This window comes from Copadichromis virginalis, linkage group LG15 (genome assembly GCF_057382275.1).
Source record: "Copadichromis virginalis isolate Kocher_CV1m ecotype Utaka linkage group LG15, C_Virginalis_male_GT1.1, whole genome shotgun sequence".
NCBI lineage: Eukaryota > Metazoa > Chordata > Actinopteri > Cichliformes > Cichlidae > Copadichromis > Copadichromis virginalis.
In genome coordinates, this window is record NC_140632.1 from 38,691,780 (window position 1) to 38,717,748 (window position 25,969).

Genomic DNA, 25,969 nt, shown 5'->3' on the forward strand with positions numbered 1-25,969 from the left:
TAGTCAACGCAATCGTGACTCTTCGAGGGGGGGGGGGAGCCCAAGATGGCGCTCTGAGCAGTCACATATCGCTGAGCTCTGCGAACCTGGCCTTTTTTAAAATATATATTACACACAGTGAACAGAGACTTTATTTACGCCTACGCAATAGTCATCTTTTACTTCTCATTTTGGTATCTATTTGTGAACCAAAATGAGCAAACCCGAGAAGAGAAAGACCGAATCTAAGAAGTTGCATGCTAACAGCGGCTCCGTTAGCAAGCTTGCTAATGTTAGCCAAGCTGCTCAGTCTTCTCTCGCTACTGAGATGCCCGCCGACACTAAAAATACTCTCATCGACTCCATGCACGACTATTTGGAGGCAGTTTCCGAACCGCTTCAGTATTCACGGATGGAAGAAGAGTTTCCCCCTCTCCCTATCACTCCACGTGCCTCTCCCGCTGGTAAGCTAAGAAAAGTTGCGGATACGGAGACATCTACGGTTCTCTCCCAGCTCTCATCACTTACCATGTTGATTAACTCGAGGTCAGACACTTGAAAAAATGGTGAGTGACAACTCCATAGCCATCTCCGAGATGAAAAAAGCTGTCCAAGAGAACACTGAACATATCACAGCTGTTAAGGAGTCATTTGATGCTGTCTGTGCTGAGTTAAATGATATGAAGAGCAGAGTTGTCAGTGTTGAGGCACAGCTCGAAAAATATAAAGCAATCGCTGAAGCACAGGAAAAGCGCATCTCTCACCTGGAGAGCTATTCACGGCGTTGGAATCTGAAGCTCTACGGTCTGACCGAGAGGGACAAGCAGGACGTGCGGCAGGAGGTAATCAAAGTCTGTAGATCAGTCATACCGGAGATGCAAGATAAATTCCCCGACGTCGTTGACACCGTCCACCGCATCGGTCCCAAGAGGTCCAACAACAACCAACCCAGGGGAATCATCATTCAGTTTACATCCAGGATCTACCGCGATGCTGTCTGGCGCGCTGCTAAGAAGTCCACCTACCTGAAAGGTAGGGTTGCCAACCGTCCCTTAAAATACGGAATCGTCCCGTATTGAGCTAATAAGGGACGCACTTTGTCCCGTAATACAGTGAGAATCACAAAAAGTCTATAAATGTTAATGGATTTAACGCTTTGTTTGAAAACATAATTCCCAGCCCCTCTCCTGCTCTGATACCAATGAGCTGACAGCACACTTAGCACGAGTATAACAATTCAGATTACCGCTTATCTAATTGGTCGAGGAAAGGTCGCGTGGGGAGAAGATATCGGAAGACAACAGATGATCAGCATGGCCAACAGAGAGACAAACACTGACACTGCGGCGCGACTCTGGGACGACAGTACACCTTTGAACAACAGTGCTTGTTCCCCTCCTAGAAAGAAAAAAAAAGGTTGCAAAAATACAGGGAGGAATGGGAAAATGAAAACAACTGGCTGGGAAAAGTGCGCGATAACACGTATAAAGCGCACTGCACATTGTGCCGGCGCACTTTTTCCATTTGCCATGGTGGACTGACTGACGTTAAGCAGCATGCTTCTACTTGTGGGCACATGATGAATATGAGGGGCGTGAAAGAAAGAGGAACCCTTGACCAATTTGTTGTCCACCAGGCCACGGCAGAAGCAGATATGGTATGTAAACATTGTTGTTTTTTTAAACCCTCTGGTTAAGGTTAATATGGGCATGTGCAATGAATATCAGCACTGTGTGGCCAGAAGTTTGATAATATAATTTGTTTTGTGTAATAAACAAGGATAGATGATTACAACGAATAGATGACTAATACATAAGAGTAATACATAGATGAATAATGATGATGAGTTATGATGCGTAATCATGGGAACAAGTGGGTTTACAAACTGGAGCAGCTGATTAGCATTAGAAAAGCTGAAATAATACCTCAACTGAAGCCACAAAGCCCGAATAAATTGACACAGAAGAGACTTCCGTTTCAAGGCAAGGCAGAGATCCTTCCTTCCCACAGTGATTGTGGTCTTCAACAACTCTTTGAAGACTTGATTAGTCTGAGCTGCAACAACACCTAATTTCCCTCTGGGATTAATAAAGTATTACTGAATTGAATATATATAAAGAATACACATTATATTGAAAACATACATATATATGACCATACCCATTTCTTACAAGTTGCATGCGTAATTTATACTTTAAAGTCAGTTGATAAACTACACAAACTATACAGATATACTGTAATATATATATATATATCGTTAGCTTCATAGCATAAGTGCCTAAGTCATTTTTTGGTCAAATTGAGATTTTTGCCTAACTTTACTCCCCTACCACTGCTGCATCATCCTGTCCGTCTGCCTATGTCATTGGCCAATCACAACACTCATAAGAGTCAAAAAACATACTTGCCTAAGTCATTCATTTGACTTAGGCAGTTTTACCATTGGACTTAGGCAGTTTTGCTACAATCAATTTGACTTAGGCAGTTTTGATGTATGCAAAATGGCTGATAAGAAGAAGAGGTTGACCGCAAGTGAAGCCCTTGCTCTTCTTTTTGATTCATTTACATCTGGTAAAAGTTCATATTTTTTTAGTTTTTTGGTCACTAAATGTATTTTCATTCAATCAAAGAGGTTATGACCATGTTAAAAGATTACTTTTTTGTTGCAAACAAAGTATGATGGCTAGCTAACATTAGCGTTAGTAGTGTAGCATTAGCATAGTAATGTAGTACAAGCTAGCAGCTAGCTAACAGCAGCATGCTACCAGAGTAAATCTTTGGCAATTTCAAAGGCAATTTGAGCATTTTCAGCAAGTTTGCAAATTATATTATGTTTCAAACATTTGCTTTTTATTAGGAGGAGAGTCTAAGGACGGGGGACGCCCTGGGTTCATTGTTAATTGTTAAATTGGACTTTATATTGACTGTGTTCAAATGACTGATACTGGTTGAACTCTATTGCCAGTAATATTCATGTAGCCCTTTGAGGCGACTGTTGTTGTGATTTTGGGCTATACAAAAATAAATTGATTTGATTTGATATTAATAGTACAAATTGATTTTTTTTTTTTTTTTTTACATAGCAGACATTTTGACTACACAAGTAGATTTAGATGTCATCTTGATTTACCATTTTAAGATACTCCAACAGCATTTTATTTTCTGTTGTATCATCAGGAAAGGAAGTTGATGTGAACTTAGAGGAGTTGGTGGATATAGATGAGGGAGAAGGAGGAAATTATGTTGATATGGGGCAACAGACTGATAAGCAGCCAGAGGAAGGAGAGGAAGATGAAGGAGAGGAAAAGAAAGGGGAAGGAGAGGAAGATGAAGGAGAAGAAAAGGAAGGGGAAGGAGAAGGAGAGGAAGATGAAGGAGAGGAAAAGAAAGGGGAAGGAGACGAAGATGAAGGAGAAGAAAAGGAAGGGGAAGGAGAGGAAAAGGAAGGAGAAGGAGAGGAAGATGAAGGAGAGGAAAAGAAAGGGGAAGGAGACGAAGATGAAGGGGAGGAAGAGGAAGGAGGGGAGGTGGAAGCAGAGGAAGAGGAAGCCAGTCCAACCCCCAGCACTTCTGCTGTTCGTCACAAGCGTCCACTGCCCCATACGTGGAAGAAAAATGTCATCAAAGAAAAGCGTCTGAAGGGAGAGAATTACAAGAATACAATGGGACAGGAGAGACCACCAAAGGCCATGGGCCCACCATGCACATCACAGCACTGCTTCAAGTCAACGAAAAGAAGTTGTGAGCTACTGACTGAAGTTGAGAGAAGAGGAATCTTCAACAATTTCTGGTCCATGCCTTCCTGGGAGACACGCAAGGTGTATATCCAGACTGTTGTTGAAAATGTGCCCATAAAACAGAAGAAAGGTGGTGTTGATTCAAGGAGAACAACATCTCTGCTATACCACCTGCAACTCTCAGATAGATGCAAAATACCTGTGTGCAAAAATCTTTTCTGTTCCACACTTGGTATTGCCCTGAGAACCATTGGATCATGGTTAACTGCAGGCATGAAACCCAACACTCATACCCAGCCCAACCCCAAGATCAACAAGACTGGTCCTCATATGCCAATATCAGATGGAGACCAGGCCTTCCTGAAAGAGTGGCTCTCTGGAATACCTACAGTCCCATCCCATTACTGCCGCCAGGTTCCCTCTTATCAGAACAAGAAGTTCCTGGAGCCAGGAACAGTTTTGAGAGAGCTTCACAAGGAATACCAGAATGCTGCCAATGAGAATGGAAAGCGTGCTGTGAGTGAGACATACTTTCGGAAGATTTTTGGAGAGCAGGATTACTCTGTGTTCATTCCTAAAAAAGGCCAATGTGACATCTGTGTAAGCGCCAAGGTAGGAAATACAGATGAGGATGCTCTTGCTACACACTTGAGATTGAAGAGTCAGGCTCAAGCTGAAAAGGCTGCAGACAAAAATGAATCCAGTGACACACTTTCAGTGTGGACAATGGACCTTCAACGCGTTCTTCTTTGCCCCCAGACAAAAGCAAGTACAATGTACTACAAAACTAAATTACAGATGCACAACTTTACCTGCTTCAACATGAACAACAGAGATGGGTACTGTTATGCTTGGGAAGAACATGAAGGCTCCCTCAGCAGTGAGGTTTTTGCACATCTGCAGTCCAACCACTTTGAGTCTGTCCTACAGGCCAACAGAAACATTGAGAAAGTCATTGTCTGGAGCGATGGCTGCGGGTATCAGAACCGGTGTGCTACCATCAGCAACGCCTACCTTTACCTGGCCATGAAGCATGGTGTCAGCATTGAGCAGAAATTTCTAGTTGCAGGCCACACACAGATGGAGTGTGACTCCATGCACAGTCTAATTGAACGGCGCATTGTGCAAGACGTTTACACTCCACGAGATTACGTTGTCATCTTTGAGGCTGCACGCATTGATCCATCCCCATACAGGGTGACTCAACTATACCACAATGACTTCATGAAGTTATCTGGCACCTATGTCACCAATATTCGACCCGGCAAAAAAGTTGGGGACCCCACAGTCCATGACCTCCGGGCTTTGCAGTACTTGACTGATGGACAGATCAGGTACAAGCTGGATTTTGAATCTGACTGGGAAGACCTGCCTCGGCGCATCAGCATACCCGACAACAAGCCATTCAAGTGGATCCCACTCTTTCCTGCTCAGTTGCCCATCACCCTGAGGAAATACAGTGACTTACAGTCAATGAAAAATGTACTACCAAGAGTGGCCCACAAGTACTATGATGATCTTCCTCATCAGTAGTATACATAGCCTACCAAATAGTACACACACACACACGCACGCACACACACACACACGCACACGCACACACACACACCCGCACACGAAGAGAAAGAGAGAGAAGAGAGAGACAAACACACACAGACAGATACAAACACACATAGACACACGCACACCTCTTTTATGAGCCTACAGGCCTCCTCTGCAAATTAATGGGTGGGTGAGGTGAAGTGAGTAAGTCTCCTTACTCTAGCTGCCATTTTGTGATTAAAATTGAAAAGTTACAGTGTGTTATGGTTACATTATAGTATGTCATGTTCATTTTATAGTTTGAAGAAAAACTGCCTAAGTCATAGGCATAATCTGCCTAAGTCACTTTTATTAGACAAAAGAAATGATGTTGGGTTTTGTTCTTTTTCCATACTTTTCCTCACATATACTTAAATGTTCTGTGAAAATATCAATTAAAAATATGCATGTGATATTTAGAAAATTAGTTTTTTCTTGTTTTCCGAAAACACAAAAAAATGACTTAGGCAATTATGCTATCAAGCTAACGATATATTTCTATTTTATAGGTGACTGCTGCAGAGGTGACCCATGTCTACCACACTGTAAAGCACGGTTTAAGTTATAACTTGGGTGACTGTGCACTCAAACTGACTGTACGAATGCTGAATGACTCCAGTATTGCCAAAAAGATGTCCTGTGGGAGGACGAAAGCTGAAGCAGTTGTCACAGATGTCCTGTCTCCAAAGGCAATAGAAGAGGTGATCAAAAAATTGAAAAGTGGTGCAACTCCACTCCCATTCTCTCTTCACACTGATGCTTCAAACAAGGGAAATCGGAAGATGTTTCCCTTGGCCTTGCAGTTTTTTACACCAAAGGCTGGAGTTGTCAACAAGATGTTGGATTTTGTTGAAAATCCAGATGAGTCTGCAGAGGGAATAGTAAAAATAATACAAAGCTCTCTTGAAAACGTGGGGCTATCCTTAGATCAGGTTTCTGCATTCAGTGCTGACAATGCAAATGTAAATTATGGCATCCACAACTCAGTCTTCACAAAATTGAAAGAGACCAACAGTGAGATCCTTCGTGGCAACTGTCATGCACATATTGTTCATAACACTGTGAAAAAAGCCCTGGACAAGCTCTCAGTAGATGTGGAAAATATTGTCCTGAAGATATACAGCTTCTTTTCCACCTCTGCCAAAAGGAGAGAGTCCCTGAAAGAGTTCTGTGAATTTTGTGACGTTGAATTCCATGATATCCTGCGCCATGTTGTGACGAGATGGCTGTCACTCAACCCTGCAATCACCCGCCTGCTGCAGAACTGGGACCCGCTGAAGTCATATCTCATCAGCATTGGTGAGGAATGTCCAAGGCGCCTGAAGGAATTGCTGAAGTTGACAGAAGATGCTGCTGGAGTTGAGGGAGAGGCAGACATTGTGGAAGTCTACCTCCTCTTCTGTAATAATGTCATGTGTCTGTTTAAAGAAGTGGTGAAAAAACTGGAGAAGAATGTAACCACGTCTGTTGACCTCTATTCCATCATGGAGTGTTTCCTGACAAGACTTATTCAGAGAAGAGATGATGGGTTCTACGGGTACCTAACAAGACAAAAGCTCCAGCATCTCTCGCCATCTGATGCTGATGGTGCCAGGCAGGAGTTTACAGCCTTCCTAGACACTGCCATCAGTTATGTCTGGAAGTGGTTTGACTTTTCAGAAGAAAACTGGCTTTTCCACCTGCAGCCCCTCTCTCTAGCATCTGGGAAGATTTCCTTTGATGACATGGAGAAGATCATTGAACGGCTTCACCTGGCTGGCAGGTAAGAATAAAACATTTAGCAGTGAAATGATAAACCATGTTTTAATAGTATTGATGGTTAAAAATAAACAAATACAATTGATAGATAACATATATAAATAAAACCATAATCATTAACTTTGTTTGGAGTGTATATACACACGCATGCAATCTTTTATACACTATTTTACAAATTGAAGGAGTTCATATACTTAATATAAGGATGGATAAATACATAATAAATAAACTATACTTATTGTATTGTTTAAATGCTATACAACGTTATAAACATATACAATACATTTTTTCCATTTATTTACCACTGTAAATGTTCTATGTGCCACTTAGGATTTAGGTCAACTTCTCATCTCTATTGGCAGGTTAAACATCTCTATGGATGAGCGTTATGAAGAGTGTGTCACTGCAACCAGTCTTCTGAAGCACCTCACCAAAGAACATCAGGAGAAGGAAAAGTGGCAGTCCAAGGGAACAGCAGAGAAGTGGATGGAAATTCTTCAGGCAGCTGACCTCCCCAATATGCAGGCTGTTGTATCCTTTGTACTCAGCATCCCATCTTCCACTGGGTTTGAGGAGAGGATTTTCTCTCTTATGAAGAATAAGTGGACTGATGTGCGGAACAAATGTTCTACTGAATTAATTAGAAGTGAGCTCATTGTCAGTCTAAATTATGATATGTCTTGCTCAGAGTTTTACTCTGCAGTACTGAAAGACAAACAACTCCTAACTGCAGCAAGAGCTCAAAAAAATACAAATGGAAAAAGTAGTCTGTTTCCACATAATGTAGCATTGAGCTTGAGTTCATGAGTTTGTTGTTTTTTTTTAACTTCAACTTTCAGCTACAGTCAAGGCCTTTGTATGGAACGCCAGGACTGCCATAATGAATTAATTAAATACACCATTAAATAATTAATTAAATGTGTCAATAATTAATTAAAATTGGAATTAATTAAATAAATAGTTATGACACGTGTAATTAATTAATTATTGACACATTTAATTAATTATTTATGTATTTCACATTTTAATTAATTATTGACACATTTAATTAATTAATTATTGACACATTTAATTAATTATTTAATGATATATTTATTTATTTCATTTTGGCAGTCCTGGCGCCTGGCTCTCATCATGAAATAATTTTATCTGTCAGCCTCACCCGTCAAACTCAGGGGGCGGGGTTAACGCTGCCATGCAGCTTCTCTAACATTTGATTGGTTGCCGTGCAAAGTAAGTCAAAACAGGTCGATCCTAGATAATCGATTGCTTGTGTAGACTTGGGGCAGCCAGGTATCCCAGAATGCAGATCAAATCACAGGCAGCAATGGTGGTGGTGTAGTTTTTCTGTCACCAGCTACACTTTTAACAGTGTTTTAGCCGCGAATGTCGCGCCGTATGTCTGGTCAGGTTGTCAACATAGAACATGTTTGCAAAAGTGCTCAGATGTTTTCAGAGATTTCACTAGCTCTGCTAACAATTAGCATGCAGAGTGCACCGAGGGGGTTACGTTAACCGGTTTGTTTACATATTCCACTCTCCGTGTTCCACATGTTGCATTCGCAGATTCTCATTTTCACCGAACGATCGTCTCTTTCCGCCTGGTCTTGTGTCTCTGTGCTTCTGTAACATAAAGAATGAGCTGACATTTTTCTCACGAAACCAGCGATCAGCTCAACAGACCCTCAGTTTACCTGCATGCATCCTCCTCCTCATCTGTCAGCTGTTTAACACCTGCTGCTAATTCAAGAAACACGCCTACGTTACCTGGTGATAGTCACAGTTTAACTGGGCAGCCGGTGCTCGATATAACGCAATGTCAGCGCATTTTTCTGCACAAGATAAGTAAATATAGTGTTTTCCCCGAGCGCAGAGCTGCTGGAGCTTGTTTCCTTACAGAGCACTTTCTAGGCGAACAGCTTCATCAGTGGCTGATGTCCAATCACCGGCACACAGCTTTGAAACCTCAGCTGAGTTTTAACTCTCAGTGGTTAAACGCTGGACTTCATTCACTCAGGTTCTGTCTGTCGGGTCACGTTTACTTCGCTGTTTTATTTACAACTGAGCAAATCGGTTTGGCTGAGGTTAAAGTTACGTTTCATAACTGCATAGTTTCACAGACGTTTAATGGTTCACTGGCACATGTGTTAGACTGAACTATCATCTAAATATCATCTGTTTTTTAATAGTTATTCAACTGTATTCTAAGCACCAGCTGTCTGTTAGAATGTGATTTTTTTCTCTCTCTCTGTTGGCAGAGGTATAAAAATGCGCAGAAAAATCTGACGTGCATGGCGAACTTCACCGACGATATTTAGGGAGGAATAAACACACATCAAACATAAATGAACCATTTGCCTGTCTCCATAATTGAGAGTATTTTCTCTTCTTATTGTTACGCCCCCTAGTCTAGGCGTGTAGGGACGCACATAAGGTTGGAGGAGAGAGAGAGACAAATCCCCGCCCTGGTTCCCAAGCCAAACATCCAAACCAGTTGTGAGTAAAAAGGTGATTTTATTTAAGGAAAAGAAGCATAGCTCCAGGGTGAGCCCAGGCCAAAATAATAAACAAAACCAACTAAGTCCCACCAGAGAAAAACTAACTAAACCCTAGGAAAGAAACAGAACAAACAAATGACAGAGCTATCCCTCGCTCCCTACCCGGAAAACAGGAGAAAACGGTTCCAAAAGAAAAGGCGGCTCACCCCTTCCGCTTCAGCCCAAGAGTGCCTACGCTCTCAGCTAATGCACTAGGAGCAGCTTTCACAATTCACGCTCACACAAATACACAATAAAAATACAGGCTGGGAAAGTCAGGGTCAGGGCCGCGTCGGCTGTCAAGCTACTCGCTCGCTCGCTCCACTCTCTCTCCCTCTCCCTGTAGATCTGTCAGAGCGGCTTTTTGAAGGTAGTCACCCGCTCCATGGTCCAATCAGCCGCTCACTACTCTTCATTAGGGGAGGGACCTGGAAAGAGTCTTAAGCACAGTACAGAAACACAGAAAGAAAACAGCCCACACAGGGTCCTCATGGCCACAGCCGTAACATTATGTCAACACTCTCTCTCTCTCTTTTTTTCTTTCTTTCTTTTTTTTTTTTTTTTTTTGCTTTTTCGGTCATGTTATGTTTACCTATCAAAGGCTTGTTACAAACACATGAAACAACATGAAACACATGGTGCAGACTTCTGGATGTTAGAAGAAAACTAATACTGCTCATGAATGAGACTAAAGGCAGGAAGGTGTCCTTTAAAACTAAACATGTTAATAGGACCTCCCTATTTATATCATAGCTTATGATATAGCACGTGTATTTCAGTAATAGCCTGCTGATTTCAGTGTAGTGGTGAACAGTCGCACAGCTCACGTAGGCGTTATCTGTGATACTCCTTAACTATAATTTATCCAAGTTAACTTCAGTTAACCATTCAGACAGTTCTTTTGCAGTGAAAAACATAAACACCCATATGCTGCCGGGAGGTTTCCTCAGTGCCAGCTGTTTACATTATAGCTGCTTATGCAGTAACCATGGTAACCACGGACTCTGAGCGGCTGGATCGACGGAGGTCAGACAACAATTTTACATGTATGATCTTAAAACAGGACACAGCCACTATACGTGCTGGCCTCATATCAAATGTGAAGGCAGACTGAGTCTATGTTTGACGTTTTTTATATCTAATCTTCCTTTTCAAACATTTAAACAGCAGCGAGTCTGCAGCTGAGGGAATACAAACTCAAATTGTCGGAACAGGTTTGCTCGTTTCTTGGATTCATTTGGTGATTTATTAAATGTATAACTGTTATTCTAATCTGCTGCTGAGTCTCTTACACTTTTCTTTATGCTGTATATTTTCACGTCTCTGGAATAGTTGGAAGTTAGATAGTCAGCTGGGAAACTTTGTGTTAACTCATGGAGCTGAGGATATCGTGGATATGCTGACCTCGCTGCGTGGTGTACAGAGCGAGGTCAGCATGATTAATATTCACAATAAAAATATTAGCCGAACATCATGAAGTCTGTATGTGTTTCATAGTGTCGAACAACCTTTGTACAGTTAAAGCCAGCAGTTACTACATGACGGAAACAGCAACGTTATCTCTTTTATGCGTTTATACACAGGTCACGCTGATTACTGAACAAAAACCCAAAGATCAGATGATCAGATCAGATCAGATTTGCTCTCTCGCCTCCTTAAACATGTTTTTAATGTTAGTTATAATTCAGAATTGGCGACTGAAACACGTAGGACACATAAGAACATCAGGAAATAAAACACCGATAAATATAACCTCAGTGAAAGAAGTCAGCGGGGGTTACTACAGCTGTGTACCGGGGCCTGCGCTTTGTCGGTGGGATTGCTTGCGAGGCGAGCGGGTCTATCCCACGCTTTGCCGTGAGACTGGGCTGGGCAGACATCTCCGAAATCATCGAAGCACTTTTGCAAAGAGGCTGTATCTTGACAAACCGACCAGACACATGAAGATTAAACCACTACATTCTCGGCTAAAAAAATATTAAAACGGTATTTGGTGACACACAAACAGGGTTTTTCAAAGTTCAGTTCTGTTAGCTTCCACATGCAGGTTGTTGTGTGCTAGAAACAATGGCCACCAGGCCAAAGCAATGGTTTTGACTCGATCAGCGTTAACCCCGCCCCCTGAGTTTGATGGGTGAGGCTGACAGATAAAATTATTTCATGATGAGAGCCAGGCGTCAGGACTGCCAAAATTAAATAAATAAATATATCATTAAATAATTAATTAAATGTGTCAATAATTAATTAAATGTGTCAATAATTAATTAAATGTGTCAATAATTAATTAAATGTGTCAATAATTAATTAAAATGTGAAATACATAAATAATTAATTAAAATGTGAAATACATAAATAATTAATTAAAATGTGAAATACATAAATAATTAATTAAATGTGTCAATAATTAATTAATTAAATGTGTCAATAATTAATTAAAATGTGAAATACATAAATAATTAATTAAATGTGTCAATAATTAATTAATTACATGTGTCATAACTATTTATTTAATTAATTAATTCCAATTTTAATTAATTATTGCCTCATTTAATTAATTATTTAATGGTGTATTTAATTAATTCATTATGGCAGTCCTGGCGTTCCATACCTTTGAGGCAGAAATGTTGTGTTTACAGGTGTTCCACAGACTTTTTTTGCACTTTTCTAATTGCACTAAATGTGCACTGTTACAAGAATGTTTTTCTTTCTATTGTTTTCTATTAATTTATATAATTTTAGGTTAAGCAGGACAGAGTTCCTTGTGTTAATTTTGTCATTTTGCACAAAAAGTGAAGCGTACCAGTCTTTCGTTTAGGAAAGAGACCTATTTTATTGTGTTAATGTTGTCATTTTGCGTTAAAAATAAATGGATAAATGATCATTTGTTTCCCATGTGTTCATATCACAAAGAATATGCATCTACTTAAATCAACTTCAAGTCAAATGGTTAAAAAAAAAAAAATTCACACTCAAAAAAAAGAGCTAAAAAAATTCACCACACAGGGAAGGGTGAAGACAATTGGGTCGCCCGGCCCTGGCCACTAGGTGTCCCTTATTTTTTTTTCAGGGAGTTGGCAACCCTACTGAAAGGTAACAACCTAAAGCTGGCTGAGGATCTGTCCCCTGACGACCGCGCCCGAAGAAACAGACTCTGGCCGTCTGTGGAAGCTGCGCGCAACGAAAACAAGCTGGCGTTCTTCGTAGGAGGTCGTGCGTTCGTGGAGGGAAAAGAGATTTTTCCAGCCCTATAATTTGATCCAAGGTATTTTGAGGTGAAAACTGAAGTATCTTAAGATTAACTTGGTTTCACTGCCGTTCTTTTTTTGTTTGTTTGTTTTTGTTGTTGGACTCATAAAACGATCAGAGTTAAACTGATGCAGTTTATTTGTTATAAGTTTATTGGTCTTCAGTTTGGCTGCAATATTTTTTACTGAAAATGTTATGAGCAAGCTGGATAAGCTTCTTTTTATTTTTTACTTTTATTCTTTTTTGAATAATTAGTTATTTAAATGGAGCAAGAAAATTTCTATTAAGCTCCCTTTCAATGCTCATATGTGAAGCGTTTATTTATTTTATTTATTTATTTTTACCACATTGGTTTTATTGTTTTAGGCTATTGTATTCCTATTATTCAATCAATCAATCTTTATTTATAAAGCACTTTTCATACAGAAAAAATGTAGCACAAAGTGCTTTACATAGTTAAAAGCAGCCCACCCCACCCTCCAACTCACTCCCCACACTCTCAATACACATATATCCCCCCACCCCCACCCACATACACATACACACACGCGCACACTTAAAGAGTAAAAATTGGGCTGGGCTCGCATGAGCCAAGTGAGGAAACATTATAACAGAGAGCCGTCTGCACCGGGAGCCGGTCACAGACCGCAGCCTCCGGGCTGGGCACACAGCCGGAGGGAGGCAAAGGAGCCCCCCAACCAGGCTGAGAGGACCCCAGAGACCCAGCAGTCACGGTCAATAACAGCCCCGGTGCAGAGAGCCCCCTCCGAGGAAACACTGGAGATATGCCACAATAGGCTATATACAGGGTAAAATGATAAAATAAATAAGAACGGGTTACAATATAAATATAAATAGAGTAAGAAGATTAAAAAATGGATAAGAATAAAATCAATAAATATTAGGTAAAACCTGAATTAATAATAAAATAACAGGATAGAATAAATAAGCATAAAATAAATAAACGTTAGGTGAAAGCTAAATTAAAAAGGTGGGTCTTGAGCCTGTTCTTAAAAACATGTACGTTCTCTGCGGCCCTGAGCTCCTCCGGCAGGCTGTTCCACAGACGAGGACCATACCACTGAAAAGCTGCCTCTCCGTGAGTATGTGTCCTGACTTTAGGGACAATCAAAAGGCCAGTGCCAGAGGACCTCAGGGTCCGCGAGGGTTCGTATGGTAAAAGCAGATCTGAGAGATAAGAAGGCCCAAGACCATTAAGACATTTAAAAACCAATAAAAGAACTTTAAAATCGATCCTGAAACACACGGGGAGCCAGTGCAGCGATTCTAAAACCGGTGTAATGTGAGCCCGCCCTCTGGTCTTCGTCAGCACACGAGCTGCCGAGTATTATTCAAGTTCACAATTTCCTTACTCAGTATGGAACGCCAGCACTGCCATAATGAATTAATTAAATACACCATTAAATAATTAATTAAATGTGGCAATAATTAATTAATTAAATGTGGCAATAATTAATTAAAATGTGAAATACATAAATAATTAATTAAATATGTCAATAATTAATTAAAATGTGAAATACATAAATAATTAATTAAATGTGTCAATAATTAATTAATTACATGTGTCATAACTATTTATTTAATTAATTAATTCCAATTTTAATTAATTATTGCCACATTTAATTAATTATTTAATGGTGTATTTAATTAATTCATTATGGCAGTCCTGGCGTTCCATAACTCAGGGGTTGCAGTTCTCATCTTATATAGGACTCTCTTAAGTGACCAGGTTCAACTGTTCTTCATTTACTTGGTTTAAGCTTTTTCTTATTTGTCACTTTTAATTTTTGTTACTATCATTATGTCTCTGTCTGTTATTTCTTTAAATGCAAGAGGTTTAAGAAACAATGTTAAACGTAAGGCTATTTTTTTGTTTTGCAAGCAGTTCAATTCAGATTTCTGTTTTATACAAGAGTCTCACTCAACAGAACAAGAAAAAACATTTTGGAGATCGCAATGGGGAGATGATCTGTGGATGTCCCATGGTACAGAGCATGCTGCTGGTGTCTGCATACTTAAAGGAAGATTTAATGGTCAAATCTTGAATTCTGACATAGATAAAGATGGTCATTACATTTTTCTAATAGTTGAGGCTGCACACTCTATCTATATTTTAGTCAGTGTGTATGGTTTTAACTGTCAGAGGGAGAATAAGCTATATTTTGATAGGTTGGAGGAGCGCCTACTGCGCTGGTTATCGAAATATCCCAATTCTTTTATTATTTTTGGTGGAGACTTTAATACAGTGTTTAACAGCTATTTGGACAGATGGCCTTCTAGAAGTTTAGACTCTAACTCATTCATAAGACTGTTTGCACAAAGATTCAACTTAGTCGATTCTTGGAGGGATTCTCATTCGTCTCAGATAGCTTATACATGGTGTAATAAGACTCAAACCAGACACTCACGTATCGATTTTTGGCTTATCTCAAAAGATTTAGAAAAAGTTAAAACGGATATTTATCCTACACCACTCTCAGACCACAAAATGGTTAGCTTATCGATCCCGTTGTCATCCTCCCTAATCACTAAAACCTCTTACTGGAAGTTAAATAGTACCATTCTTGTCATGATCCTGGGTCGTTGACCCAGCGTTTTGTGTTTCTTTTTGGGTTCATCTTGTGTTTGGTGTTTATTCTGATTCTGTATTAATTCTTTGGGTTGGTTGTCGTGTTTATTATCCCTACCTGTGTCTCCCCTCTGTGCTCCGTTCAGGTCCCTGTGTTTTTGTTGCAAAACAGTCTGGGTGTTTCCGGTTTTACTTTGTAGGTCTGCCTCTCATCATGTCCATTAGTGTCAGCTGTGTCCACCCCTGCATGTCATCTCCTCATTACCTAGTGTGTATTTATAGTGTGTGTTGGCTTCTGTTCATCGTCGGATTGTCTGTGTTTCTCGGTGTAACTACGTCTCTCTGCATTCTCCGCTCCCCGTTTCATGCTTAGGTTTGTTATTTAGTTTTCCCAGTCTAGGTTTTTTCAGTCATTCGTCTTGTCTCACTACCTGTTCTCACTTCTGTAAATAAAACTTCATTCTCATCACCAGTCAACTGCCTGCATTTTGGGTCCTTTTCCTCCTACACCACACGGCTCACGCCGGCAGCCGTGACAGCACGATCCGACCATACTATGGACCCCGCAGGCTCCGCCCGTGAGGAAGATATTCTCCGCGTACAGTGTCTGATGAGCCGAATAACCCGCGCCACAGACCCACGGACAATTTCTGTTGGACTAAACGCTATTAAGGCGATCGTCGAAGGAAATCCTTTCCTTCGTGAGCTTTCCTGCTATGGAGATTTCATGGGAGAATTAAGCCGAGGCCAGGAGGCGTGGCGGGCTCGGGAGCGGTCAGAGCGCGTCGATTCCCGGAAGGCCTCGCTGCAGTCGCAGCCGATGGAGATCTCTGCAACGCAGCAGCAGACTTTACCGCGGAGAGCTGTTTCCGTGCCGGTGCCAAGGAATTCTTCAGCCTCCGCGTCCCGCTCTGATCACTACACACCTGCCTCTTTCCTCGCGGCTATGTGGTCAGACGATGAGGAGCCAGCTTCCTTTTCCCCATCACCACTAGCCTCCTCTGTCGTCTTCTCCGCCTCCTCCTCCCGCAAGAAACGGCGTATGCGCCGCCAGCGCTCCTCTCCTCAGCTGGACTCTGAGATTATGACACAGCCAGCTGTGGTGAGTGGTAAAGACTGTCTTTCTGCTTTCTCCGAACTGCAAAGTGTTACCCCAGAGACTGAATCCAAAGTTTCTATGGGCTCAGGATCAGATATCACTGTCTCAGTTAATGCTGAAGCGGCAAAATTAAAGACTGTGGTTTCGGAGACCATTTTTTCCAGTCCCAGGGATTTAAGGGGCTCTCTTCATGCACCCTCTGAATCCAAGGATGCTTTAAAGGGTATGGTTAATACTGACTCCAGGATTGGAGAAGCTAGCCCTGTTTTTCAAGGGACTGCGACCCCCTCCGGGGCCTCCCCAGAAGCTGAGCCACCTTCCTCAGCTGATTCTGGACCCCTGGAGGTTAAGGAGCCAGGGCAGGTCGTTCAGGAGCAGTCGCCTTTCTAGCTGTTAGCACAGCCGTTAGCTCAGTCTCCAGCATCAGCTGCTCACTTGCCCTTAGCTCAGTTACCAGCTCAGGTTGCAGGTCAGCTATTAGCTCCACCACCTGTTCAGCCATCACCTTCACCTACTCCTCCTGTACATGCAAGCCAACCCATAATGGACAGTTCAACAACTTCTTACTCTAAGCAGAGAGACAAACCCAATAACAATGGAAACATTCCTCAAGAGCTGGCCAGTTCTGAGACTGAGACACACTCCAGGGCCTCCCCAGAGGCTGGGTTTCGGCCCCCAGCTGACTCTGGACCCCTGGAGGTTAAGAAGCCAGCTGAGGACTGCACTGGACTGTCGCTGCCTGAGCTGAGTCACTGCTCAGTGCAGCTGCAGTCTGCTTTATGTTTGCCAGAGGCCCGTGTGCCTACTGGTTCTGTTGCGTCCCTGCCAGAGGCCCGTGTGCCTGCTGGTTCTGTTCAATCTCTGCCAGAGGTCTCCGCACCTGCTGGTTCTGTTCTGTGTGTGCCAGGGGCTCCAGTGTCCACTGGTTCTGAGACTGTTTTTTCTGGGGGGCCGGAGGAGCCCGTCCAGCGTCCTGCCTCGTCAGCTGGGGGGCCCGAGGAGCCCGTCCAGCCCCAAGACTCGTCAGCTGGGGGGCCCGAGGGGCCCGTCCAGCGTCCTGCCTCGTCAGCTGGAGGGCCCGAGGAGCCCGTCCAGCCGCCAGCTGCAGCCTCATCATCCTCGCCGCGGGCAGCAGCAGCTTCTTCCACGCCATCGCCTGCTGCAGCCTCATCATCCTCGCCAGCTGCAGCCTCCCTGTCTTCACCCACACCGTCGCCTGGTCCAGCTTCAGCTTCATCAGCTTCGCCGTCGCCTGGTCCAGCTTCAGCTTCATCAGCTTCGCCGTCGCCTGGTCCAGCTTCAGCTTCATCAGCTCCGCCTGGTCCGGCCTCCTCATCAGTGTCATCAGCTCCGCCTGGTCCAGCATCTGCTTCAGCATCCTCCTCGCCTGGTCCAGTGTCTGCTTTGGCTTCATCCTCCTCGCCTGGTCCAGCGTCTGCTTTGGCTTCATCCGCTTCGCCTGGTCCAGCCACTGCTTCATCCTCGTCTGGTCCAGCCACTGCTTCGTCCTCGTCTGGTCCAGCCACTGCTTCATCCTCGTCTGGTCCAGCCACTGCTTCATCCTCGTCTGGTCCAGCCACTACTTCATCCTCGTCTGGTCCGGCTCCAGCCTCCGTGTCTTCATCCTCGCCTGGTCCGGCTCCAGCCTCCGTGTCTTCATCCTCGCCTGGTCCGGCTCCAGCCTCCGTGTCTTCATCCTCGCCTGGTCCGGCTCCAGCCTCCGTGTCTTCATCCTCGCCTGGTCCGGCTCCAGCACCCTCATCAGCCTCGCCTGGTCCAGCCTCCTCATCCTCATCAGCCTCGCCTGGTCCAGCCTCCTCATCCTCATCAGCCTCGCCTAGTCCAGCCTCAGCGTCCTCGTCATCCTCATCAGCTTCGTCTGGTCCAGCCTCAGCGTCCTCGTCATCCTCATCAGCTTCGTCTGGTCCAGCCTCCGCTTCGCCTGGGGCTGCAGGGGCCACGCAGCCTTCAGGTCCCCTACTACCGCCTCCACATCGTCGGTCATCTGTCAGGCCGCTTGTTGGGCATGTCCGCCACCGTGGACCTGAGCACCCTCCTGAACGCCGCCACTGCCTTCCGCGTGGCCGGCCCCCGGATCTGCTCTGTCGCCGCCACTGCCTTCCGCGTGGCCGGCCCCCGGAACTGTTTGCCCGTCGCCGCAGTTGCCGTCCACACGGTCGGCCCCCAGAACCGAACTGTTTTGGCCTCCTGCGCTGTCGGCCTCCGGGTCGGCCCCCTGAACTTGACCTCCTGGGTCTTTCTGGGCTCTGTCCCTCCTTCCTGGTCCCCCGCCGCCCGCCCTGGTTGGGTTGTTTTCTGTTTTTGGCCGCTTTTTGTGCTTCTGTTGGGCGGTCTGGGGCCCGCCCTTGAGGGGGGGGGGGGGGGGTACTGTCATGATCCTGGGTCGTTGACCCAGCGTTTTGTGTTTCTTTTTGGGTTCATCTTGTGTTTGGTGTTTATTCTGATTCTGTATTAATTCTTTGGGTTGGTTGTCGTGTTTATTATCCCTACCTGTGTCTCCCCTCTGTGCTCCGTTCAGGTCCCTGTGTTTTTGTTGCAAAACAGTCTGGGTGTTTCCGGTTTTACTTTGTAGGTGTCAAGGTCTGCGGAGGCAGACCGTGCGGAACGGTGTGTGGTGGACCCAGGTGCGAACACAAACGAGGATGCAGGAGTGGATTCCAACAAAAACGAGCCTTTTATTATGGCTGAAAAACTCATAGAAAAGAACAACAAAGTAACTGAGGGAAAACCTGAACATAGACTGGGAAACTATGACTCTAATGAGATTTAGACAGCAAAATGCAAACTATGGCTGGGATACTACGACAAGGGGTAGGGGAGATAACACAGACGACGCGACACAGGCTACATGAAACACAGAGACTAAATACACATGAGGGATGATCAGGGGAAGTGGATGCACACGGGGAAAACAGGTGACACTGCTAATCATAACAAGACACGGCAGGAGTGAACGTAACACTGATGGGAGATGGGCAAAGTAAAGCAGGACGTACACAAAGGTTCAAACAGGAGGAGAGAGAGCACGGGGAGAACGCAGACATAACGGGCTGGGGAAAACATAGAATAAAGCACAAAGGGAGACGAGGGCTCATAAATACATAGAGGGCACACAGGGGGGAAGAGCCATGAAGGGAAAACACTTAGGGAACAACACAACAGGGCAACTCAGAAAACATGGCCTAAATAAGGAACAAAATACAAAAATACATGAAAACTAAGAATACTGGGCCCACATGGCCCAGGACCATGACACCACCCCCCCCTAAAGGGCTGGCACCCGACAGCCCAAACCCGAGAAACCAAAACAAAAACAGAAAACAACCCACCCAGGGCGGGAGGCGGGGGACCAGGACGGAGGGACCAGAACGGGAAACAAAATAAACAACAGAAAACACGGGAGCACATGACCATAGTCAAAACAAAGTTCAGGGGGCCGACCCAGAGCCCACAGGCCCCAGAGTCCACGGGTCACACGGTCGGGGGGCCGACCAGGCGGGTGGCAGAGCTGGTCCGGAGGCCAGCCGCGCGGAAGCCAGCGGCGGCGGCGAAGGAGACGACGGAGCAGTTCAGGGGGCCGGCCGCGCGGAAGGCAGCGGCGGCGGCGGAGGAGACGACGGAGCAGTTCAGGGGGCCGGCCGCGCGGAAGGCAGCGGCGGCGGCGAAGGAGACGACGGAGCAGTTCAGGAGGCCGGCCGCGCGGAAGGCAGCGGCGGCTCTCCAGTGTCAGGCGTGCTGGCCATGGCCCGGTGGGCACAGGACCAGACGAAGCACAGGCTGAGGCTGGACCAGACGAAGCACAGGCTGAAGACGCTGAGGCTGGACCAGACGAAGCACAGGCTGAAGACGCTGAGGCTGGACCAGACGAAGCACAGGCTGAAGACGCTGAGGCTGGACCAGACGAAGCAGAGGACGAAGACTCTGAGGCTGGGCCAGACGAAGCAGAGGACGAAGACTCTGAGGCTGGGCCAGACGAAGCAGAGGACGAAGACTCTGAGGCTGGGCCAGACGAGGACGAAGACTCTGAGGCTGGGCCAGACGAGGACGAAGACTCTGAGGCTGGGCCAGACGAGGACGAAGACTCTGAGGCTGGGCCAGACGAAGCACAGGCCGGAGCTGCAGAGGATGAAGGCTCTGAGGCTGCAGCAGACGAAGCACAGGCCGGAGCTGCAGCAGACGAAGCACAGGCCGGAGCTGCAGCAGACGAAGCACAGGCCGGAGCTGCAGCAGACGAAGGCTCTGAGGCTGCAGCGGACGAAGGCTCTGAGGCTGCAGCGGACGAAGGCTCTGAGGCTGCAGCGGACGAAGGCTCTGAGGCTGCAGCGGACGAAGGCTCTGAGGCTGCAGCGGACGAAGGCTCTGAGGCTGGACCAGGCGTAGCAGAAGGTGGCTGGATGGGCTCCTCGGGCCCTCCAGCAGACGAGGCGTGAGGCTGAACGGGCTCCTCGGACCCTCCAGCTGACGTGGCATGAGGCTGGTGCGGTTTTCCAGAACCCCCAGCTGACGAGGAAGGAGGCTGAACAGGCTCCTCGGGCCCTCCAGCAGAGACAGGTGGCTGGATGGGCTCCCCGGGCCCTCCAGCGGAGACAGGTGGCTGAACGGGCCCCTCGGACCCTCCAGCTGACGAGGTAGATGGCGGCGTGGGAGCCGCGGAGTCCTGGATGAGCTCATCCGAGCTCCCAGCAGGAGCTGATGCAGAGCCAGAGAGATTTGAGACCCCTGGCTGAATGTGAAGCTGACCAGCGAACCGTACTGCTATCGGGGACTGGGCTACAGGAGCTACTGGGGCCTGCGCTACAGGCGGCACTGGAGCTACTGGGGCCTGCGCTACAGGCGGCACTGGAGCTACTGGGGCCTGCGCTACAGGCGGCACTGGAGACTGCACTGAGGGTGGCTGCGCTGCAGGCGGCACTGGAGACTGCACTGAGGGTGGCTGCGAGGGAGCTAACTGAACTGAGGGTGGCTGCGAGGGAGCTAACTGAACTGAGGGTGGCTGCGAGGGAGCTAACTGAACTGAGGGTGGCTGCGAGGGAGCTAACTGAACTGAGGGTGGCTGCGAGGGAGCTAACTGAACTGAGGGTGGCTGCGAGGGAGCTAACTGAACTGAGGGTGGCTGCGAGGGAGCTGACTGAACTGTGAGGGGCTCAGAGCGCCGGCGGCGAGAGTGCCGCTTCTTTCTATCCGTGGAAGCGGGCGGGGTGAGCGGTGGAAGTCCCTGGCAACTCCGGGGACCCCCGAGAGCGAGGCGCGTTCCCCGAAAGACTTGCTCACAGTCGGGGGTCAGCCACGGCTCCCACCGGAGCTTCTCCTCCAGCTCCGCGAGAACCACCTGCTCCCGTTCGGCGATGTCCCGGGCAATGATTTGTGGGGACATCTCCTCAGAGCCGAAAATCACTGCTGACACGGACTCGGAGGCGGCTTCGGCCAGCGGTTCCGGCCCAGGCGACTGCTCTGACGACACCCCGGACTCGGGCTGCGCTGACGTGCGGCGGCGACGAAGGCGCCGCTTCCTCCTAGCAGCGGCTGTTGACACAACATTGATAGCTGTGACGGCTGGCTCCTCATCCTCCGACCACATCCGTGCCAGAAAGGAGGCTGGAGAAGCGAAGTCCGAACGAAACGGCGAGGGTGAGCGGCTCGTGTACGAAGGCATGGATGGTAGCGACCCCAGGTTGCGTCCGAGTCTCAGTGAGCCAACTTTAATCACCCCGGAGCCGCAAGATGGTGGAGGCGGTGATGGGGAAGTTGCGTGACAGCGGAACGGTGGTGACGCGGCCCGTGCGCTGGGCGCCTGCTCCTGAGGACGGGGTTGGAGGATGGTGCGGAGGTAATCAGAAATCAGGGGGGGTAGCGCCTCCCACAGCCAGGGGAACACGGTTACGCTCACCCGCAATGGGTGAAGCAACTCCTCCGTATCCTCCTCCCCGGAACGCTGCATCCACTGACAGCATAGCGCTTCCACTGTCTGAACGACCTCCCTTCTCTGTGTCGCTGGGTCCATACTGGTCGCGTCGTACTGTCAAGGTCTGCGGAGGCAGACCGTGCGGAACGGTGTGTGGTGGACCCAGGTGCGAACACAAACGAGGATGCAGGAGTGGATTCCAACAAAAACGAGCCTTTTATTATGGCTGAAAAACTCATAGAAAAGAACAACAAAGTAACTGAGGGAAAACCTGAACATAGACTGGGAAACTATGACTCTAATGAGATTTAGACAGCAAAATGCAAACTATGGCTGGGATACTACGACAAGGGGTAGGGGAGATAACACAGACGACGCGACACAGGCTACATGAAACACAGAGACTAAATACACATGAGGGATGATCAGGGGAAGTGGATGCACACGGGGAACACAGGTGACACTGCTAATCATAACAAGACACGGCAGGAGTGAACGTAACACTGATGGGAGATGGGCAAAGTAAAGCAGGACGTACACAAAGGTTCAAACAGGAGGAGAGAGAGCACGGGGAGAACGCAGACATAACGGGCTGGGGAAAACATAGAATAAAGCACAAAGGGAGACGAGGGCTCATAAATACATAGAGGGCACACAGGGGGGAAGAGCCATGAAGGGAAAACACTTAGGGAACAACACAACAGGGCAACTCAGAAAACATGGCCTAAATAAGGAACAAAATACAAAAATACATGAAAACTAAGAATACTGGGCCCACATGGCCCAGGACCATGACAGTAGGTCTGCCTCTCATCATGTCCATTAGTGTCAGCTGTGTCCACCCCTGCATGTCATCTCCTCATTACCTAGTGTGTATTTATAGTGTGTGTTGGCTTCTGTTCATCGTCGGATCGTCTGTGTTTCTCGGTGTAACTACGTCTCTCTGCATTCTCCGCTCCCCGTTTCATGCTTAGGTTTGTTATTTAGTTTTCCCAGTCTAGGTTTTTTCAGTCATTCGTCTTGTCTCACTACCTGTTCAGTCGCTCCACTTCTGTAAATAAAACTTCATTCTCATCACCAGTCAACTGCCTGCATTTTGGGTCCTTTTCCTCCTACACCACACGGCTCACGCCGGCAGCCGTGACAATTCTTGAGCATAAAGAAGTGATTTGTGAAGTTCAGAGATTCATTAAACTTTATTGGAGTAAAGCTCTCACAAATAATACATTTTGTAGTAACTGGGAACTTTTGAAATATGAAATTGGAAAATTCTTTAGAAAATATAGCAGTGATTTAGCAAAAAAAAGAAGATCTGATGAGACGCAAGTGATACAAAAGATCACATGCCTTACTTCCAAACCAATAGACACCCTCAGTGAATCTGATAAGATAGAACTGGTTGACCTGCAGCACAGGTTAGATGAGCATAGCAAATAGCACATAGCAAAATATTGTTCAAACTTTTATTGCAAACTTTATTCTTCTAGTTATTGCCCTGAAGCTTGTCTGACTTTTTTTAAAATTCTTTAGACAAAATGACTCAGCTGAATGAGGAGGATAGTCAGCTTTGCGACAGATCAATTTCTTTGATTGAGGTTGCAGATGCTATAAAACATCTAAAGATTAACAAATCACCTGGAACTGACAGTTCGCTGACAGTTTAGCCCCGTTTCTTTTAGAAGTTTTTAAGGAAAGTATGGATAGAGGTGCACTCCCTCCCACTTTATGTCAAGGTTTGATCACCCTCATTCCAAAACCAGGAAAGGATCCTTTGCTCTTAGACAATTGGCGACCAATCTCTTTACTGAATAATGATTATAAGATATTGGCACAAATTCTGGCTAATAGAATGAAACCTGTATTAGATCAAGTTATTGATGAGAGTCAGTCTGGTTTCATGCAGAATCGTCATATCTCAAACAACATAAGATTAATTTTAGACATAATAGATTACCCAGAACTTGTACAGGATGATAGTCTTATTCTTTTTTTAGATTTCTACAAGGCGTTCGACTCCTTAGAGCATGAGTTTATTTTTACTGCTTTAAATAAATTTGGGTTTGGTCAGTCCTTCTGTAATGCCGTTCGGACACTGTATTCCAATAGTAACAGCTCCATAAAGCTTGCCACTGGTATTTCCCCAAGATTCTCTCTAAAGCGTGGAGTGAGGCAGGGTTGCCCCCTATCCGTATATTTATTCCTTCTTTCTGTGCAACTCCTTAATTCACACATTAAACTCAGTTCTTTAAAAGGCCTGGTCATTGCTAACAGAGAAATACTCATAAGTCAGCTGGCAGACGATACGGCTCTCTTCCTCAGAGACGCCTCGCAAGTTTCAGTGGCCATTAACAATATACAGCCATTCTCTAAAGCCTCCGGACTTTCACTCAACCTGCATAAATGTGAACTTTTACCAGTTAAAAGTTGTTTAGCAACTTCAATTCATGGAATACCTGTAAGAAACTCTGTAAGATACCTTGGAATTCAAATAATAAAAAATGAGCAATCCAGATGCTCCACAAACTTCATTCCTATTATAGATAAATCCCAAAAAATCTTTAATCATTGGCTACAGCGAGACCTGTCATTGAAGGGTAGAGTTCTGCTATCGAAGGCTGAAGGTATCTCCCGTCTAACCTATGCTGCCCAGTCACTACATAAGATAAGATAAGATAACTCTTTATTGTCATTGCACAGTCATACATAGTACAGTAGTACAATGAAATTGGAAAAACTGTCCTACGTCGGCACTACATATAACACAACACGACACGATATGACACATCACAACGTAACAAACAACACAACACAGTATATTAACTTAGTATAAAAAAGAAGAATAAGTGTATGTGTATTGCACACTGTTATTATTGCACATTAATTATTATTGCACCTTGTTATAAATATAAATATTATTGTTATCGTTTTAAACATTGTTACCTCCCCCTAAAAAGTCCAGGGAGGTATCCAGTCAGGTCAGCTATTTACATTGATCAGGGCTATTGCCCTGTTGTAAAAGCTGTCCTTGAGTCTATTTGTTCGGGACCTCAGCAGCCTGAACCTCCTGCCAGACGGCAGCAGCTTAAACACCCGGTGTCCTGGGTGTGTGCAGTCCCGTAGGATGCTGCGTGCCCTCTTGAGACAGCGAGTGCTGTACAGGTCCTTCAGGGAGGGAAGAGGATGTCCAATGATTTTTTTGGGCCATGTTGATGACCCTCTGGAGTGCCTTTCTGTGTGCTGTGGTGCAGCTGGAGAACCACACACCGATGCAATATGTCAGCACACTTTCAATGGAGCAGCGGTAGAAGATGGTCAGCAGCTCCTTCTTCAGGTCCATTTTTCTGAGGATTCTCAGAAAGTGGAGACGCTGTTGGGCCTTCTTTAAGACCGCAGAGGTGTTAGAGCTCCATTGGAGGTCTGTGTCTATGTGCACACCCAGAAACTTGAAACTGGAGACCCTTTCCACGCACTCCCCGTTGATGCTGACAGGCTGCAGCTCGGACTTCCTCCTTCTGAAGT

General features: G+C 45.7%; 2 protein-coding genes across 2 annotated transcripts; both read left to right on the top strand.

Moving 5' to 3' along the window:
- The first annotated feature begins 2,241 nt into the window (after positions 1 to 2,241).
- On the top strand, positions 2,242 to 5,249 carry LOC146692995 (uncharacterized). Its single transcript, XM_085433525.1, has 2 exons — positions 2,242 to 2,550; positions 3,157 to 5,249. Exons 1-2 carry the CDS (start codon positions 2,481 to 2,483, stop codon positions 5,247 to 5,249), a joined length of 2,163 nt encoding a protein of 720 aa, XP_085289651.1. The 5' UTR covers positions 2,242 to 2,480.
- Positions 5,250 to 6,127: 878 nt separating this feature from the next.
- LOC146692996 (uncharacterized) lies at positions 6,128 to 7,935 on the top strand. Its single transcript, XM_085431173.1, has 2 exons — positions 6,128 to 7,059; positions 7,418 to 7,935. Exons 1-2 carry the CDS (start codon positions 6,134 to 6,136, stop codon positions 7,860 to 7,862), a joined length of 1,371 nt encoding a protein of 456 aa, XP_085287299.1. The 5' UTR covers positions 6,128 to 6,133; the 3' UTR covers positions 7,863 to 7,935.
- The last annotated feature ends 18,034 nt before the right edge of the window (positions 7,936 to 25,969 follow it).

Coding starts and splice junctions, on each gene's coding strand:
- LOC146692995 (XM_085433525.1), top strand. CDS start 2,481: ATGGCTGATAAGAAGAAGAGGTTGACCGCAAGTGAAGCCCTTGCTCTT. Junction 2,551..3,156: donor TTTTGATTCATTTACATCTG/GTAAAAGTTCAT, acceptor TTGTATCATCAG/GAAAGGAAGTTGATGTGAAC.
- LOC146692996 (XM_085431173.1), top strand. CDS start 6,134: ATGTTGGATTTTGTTGAAAATCCAGATGAGTCTGCAGAGGGAATAGTA. Junction 7,060..7,417: donor CGGCTTCACCTGGCTGGCAG/GTAAGAATAAAA, acceptor CTCTATTGGCAG/GTTAAACATCTCTATGGATG.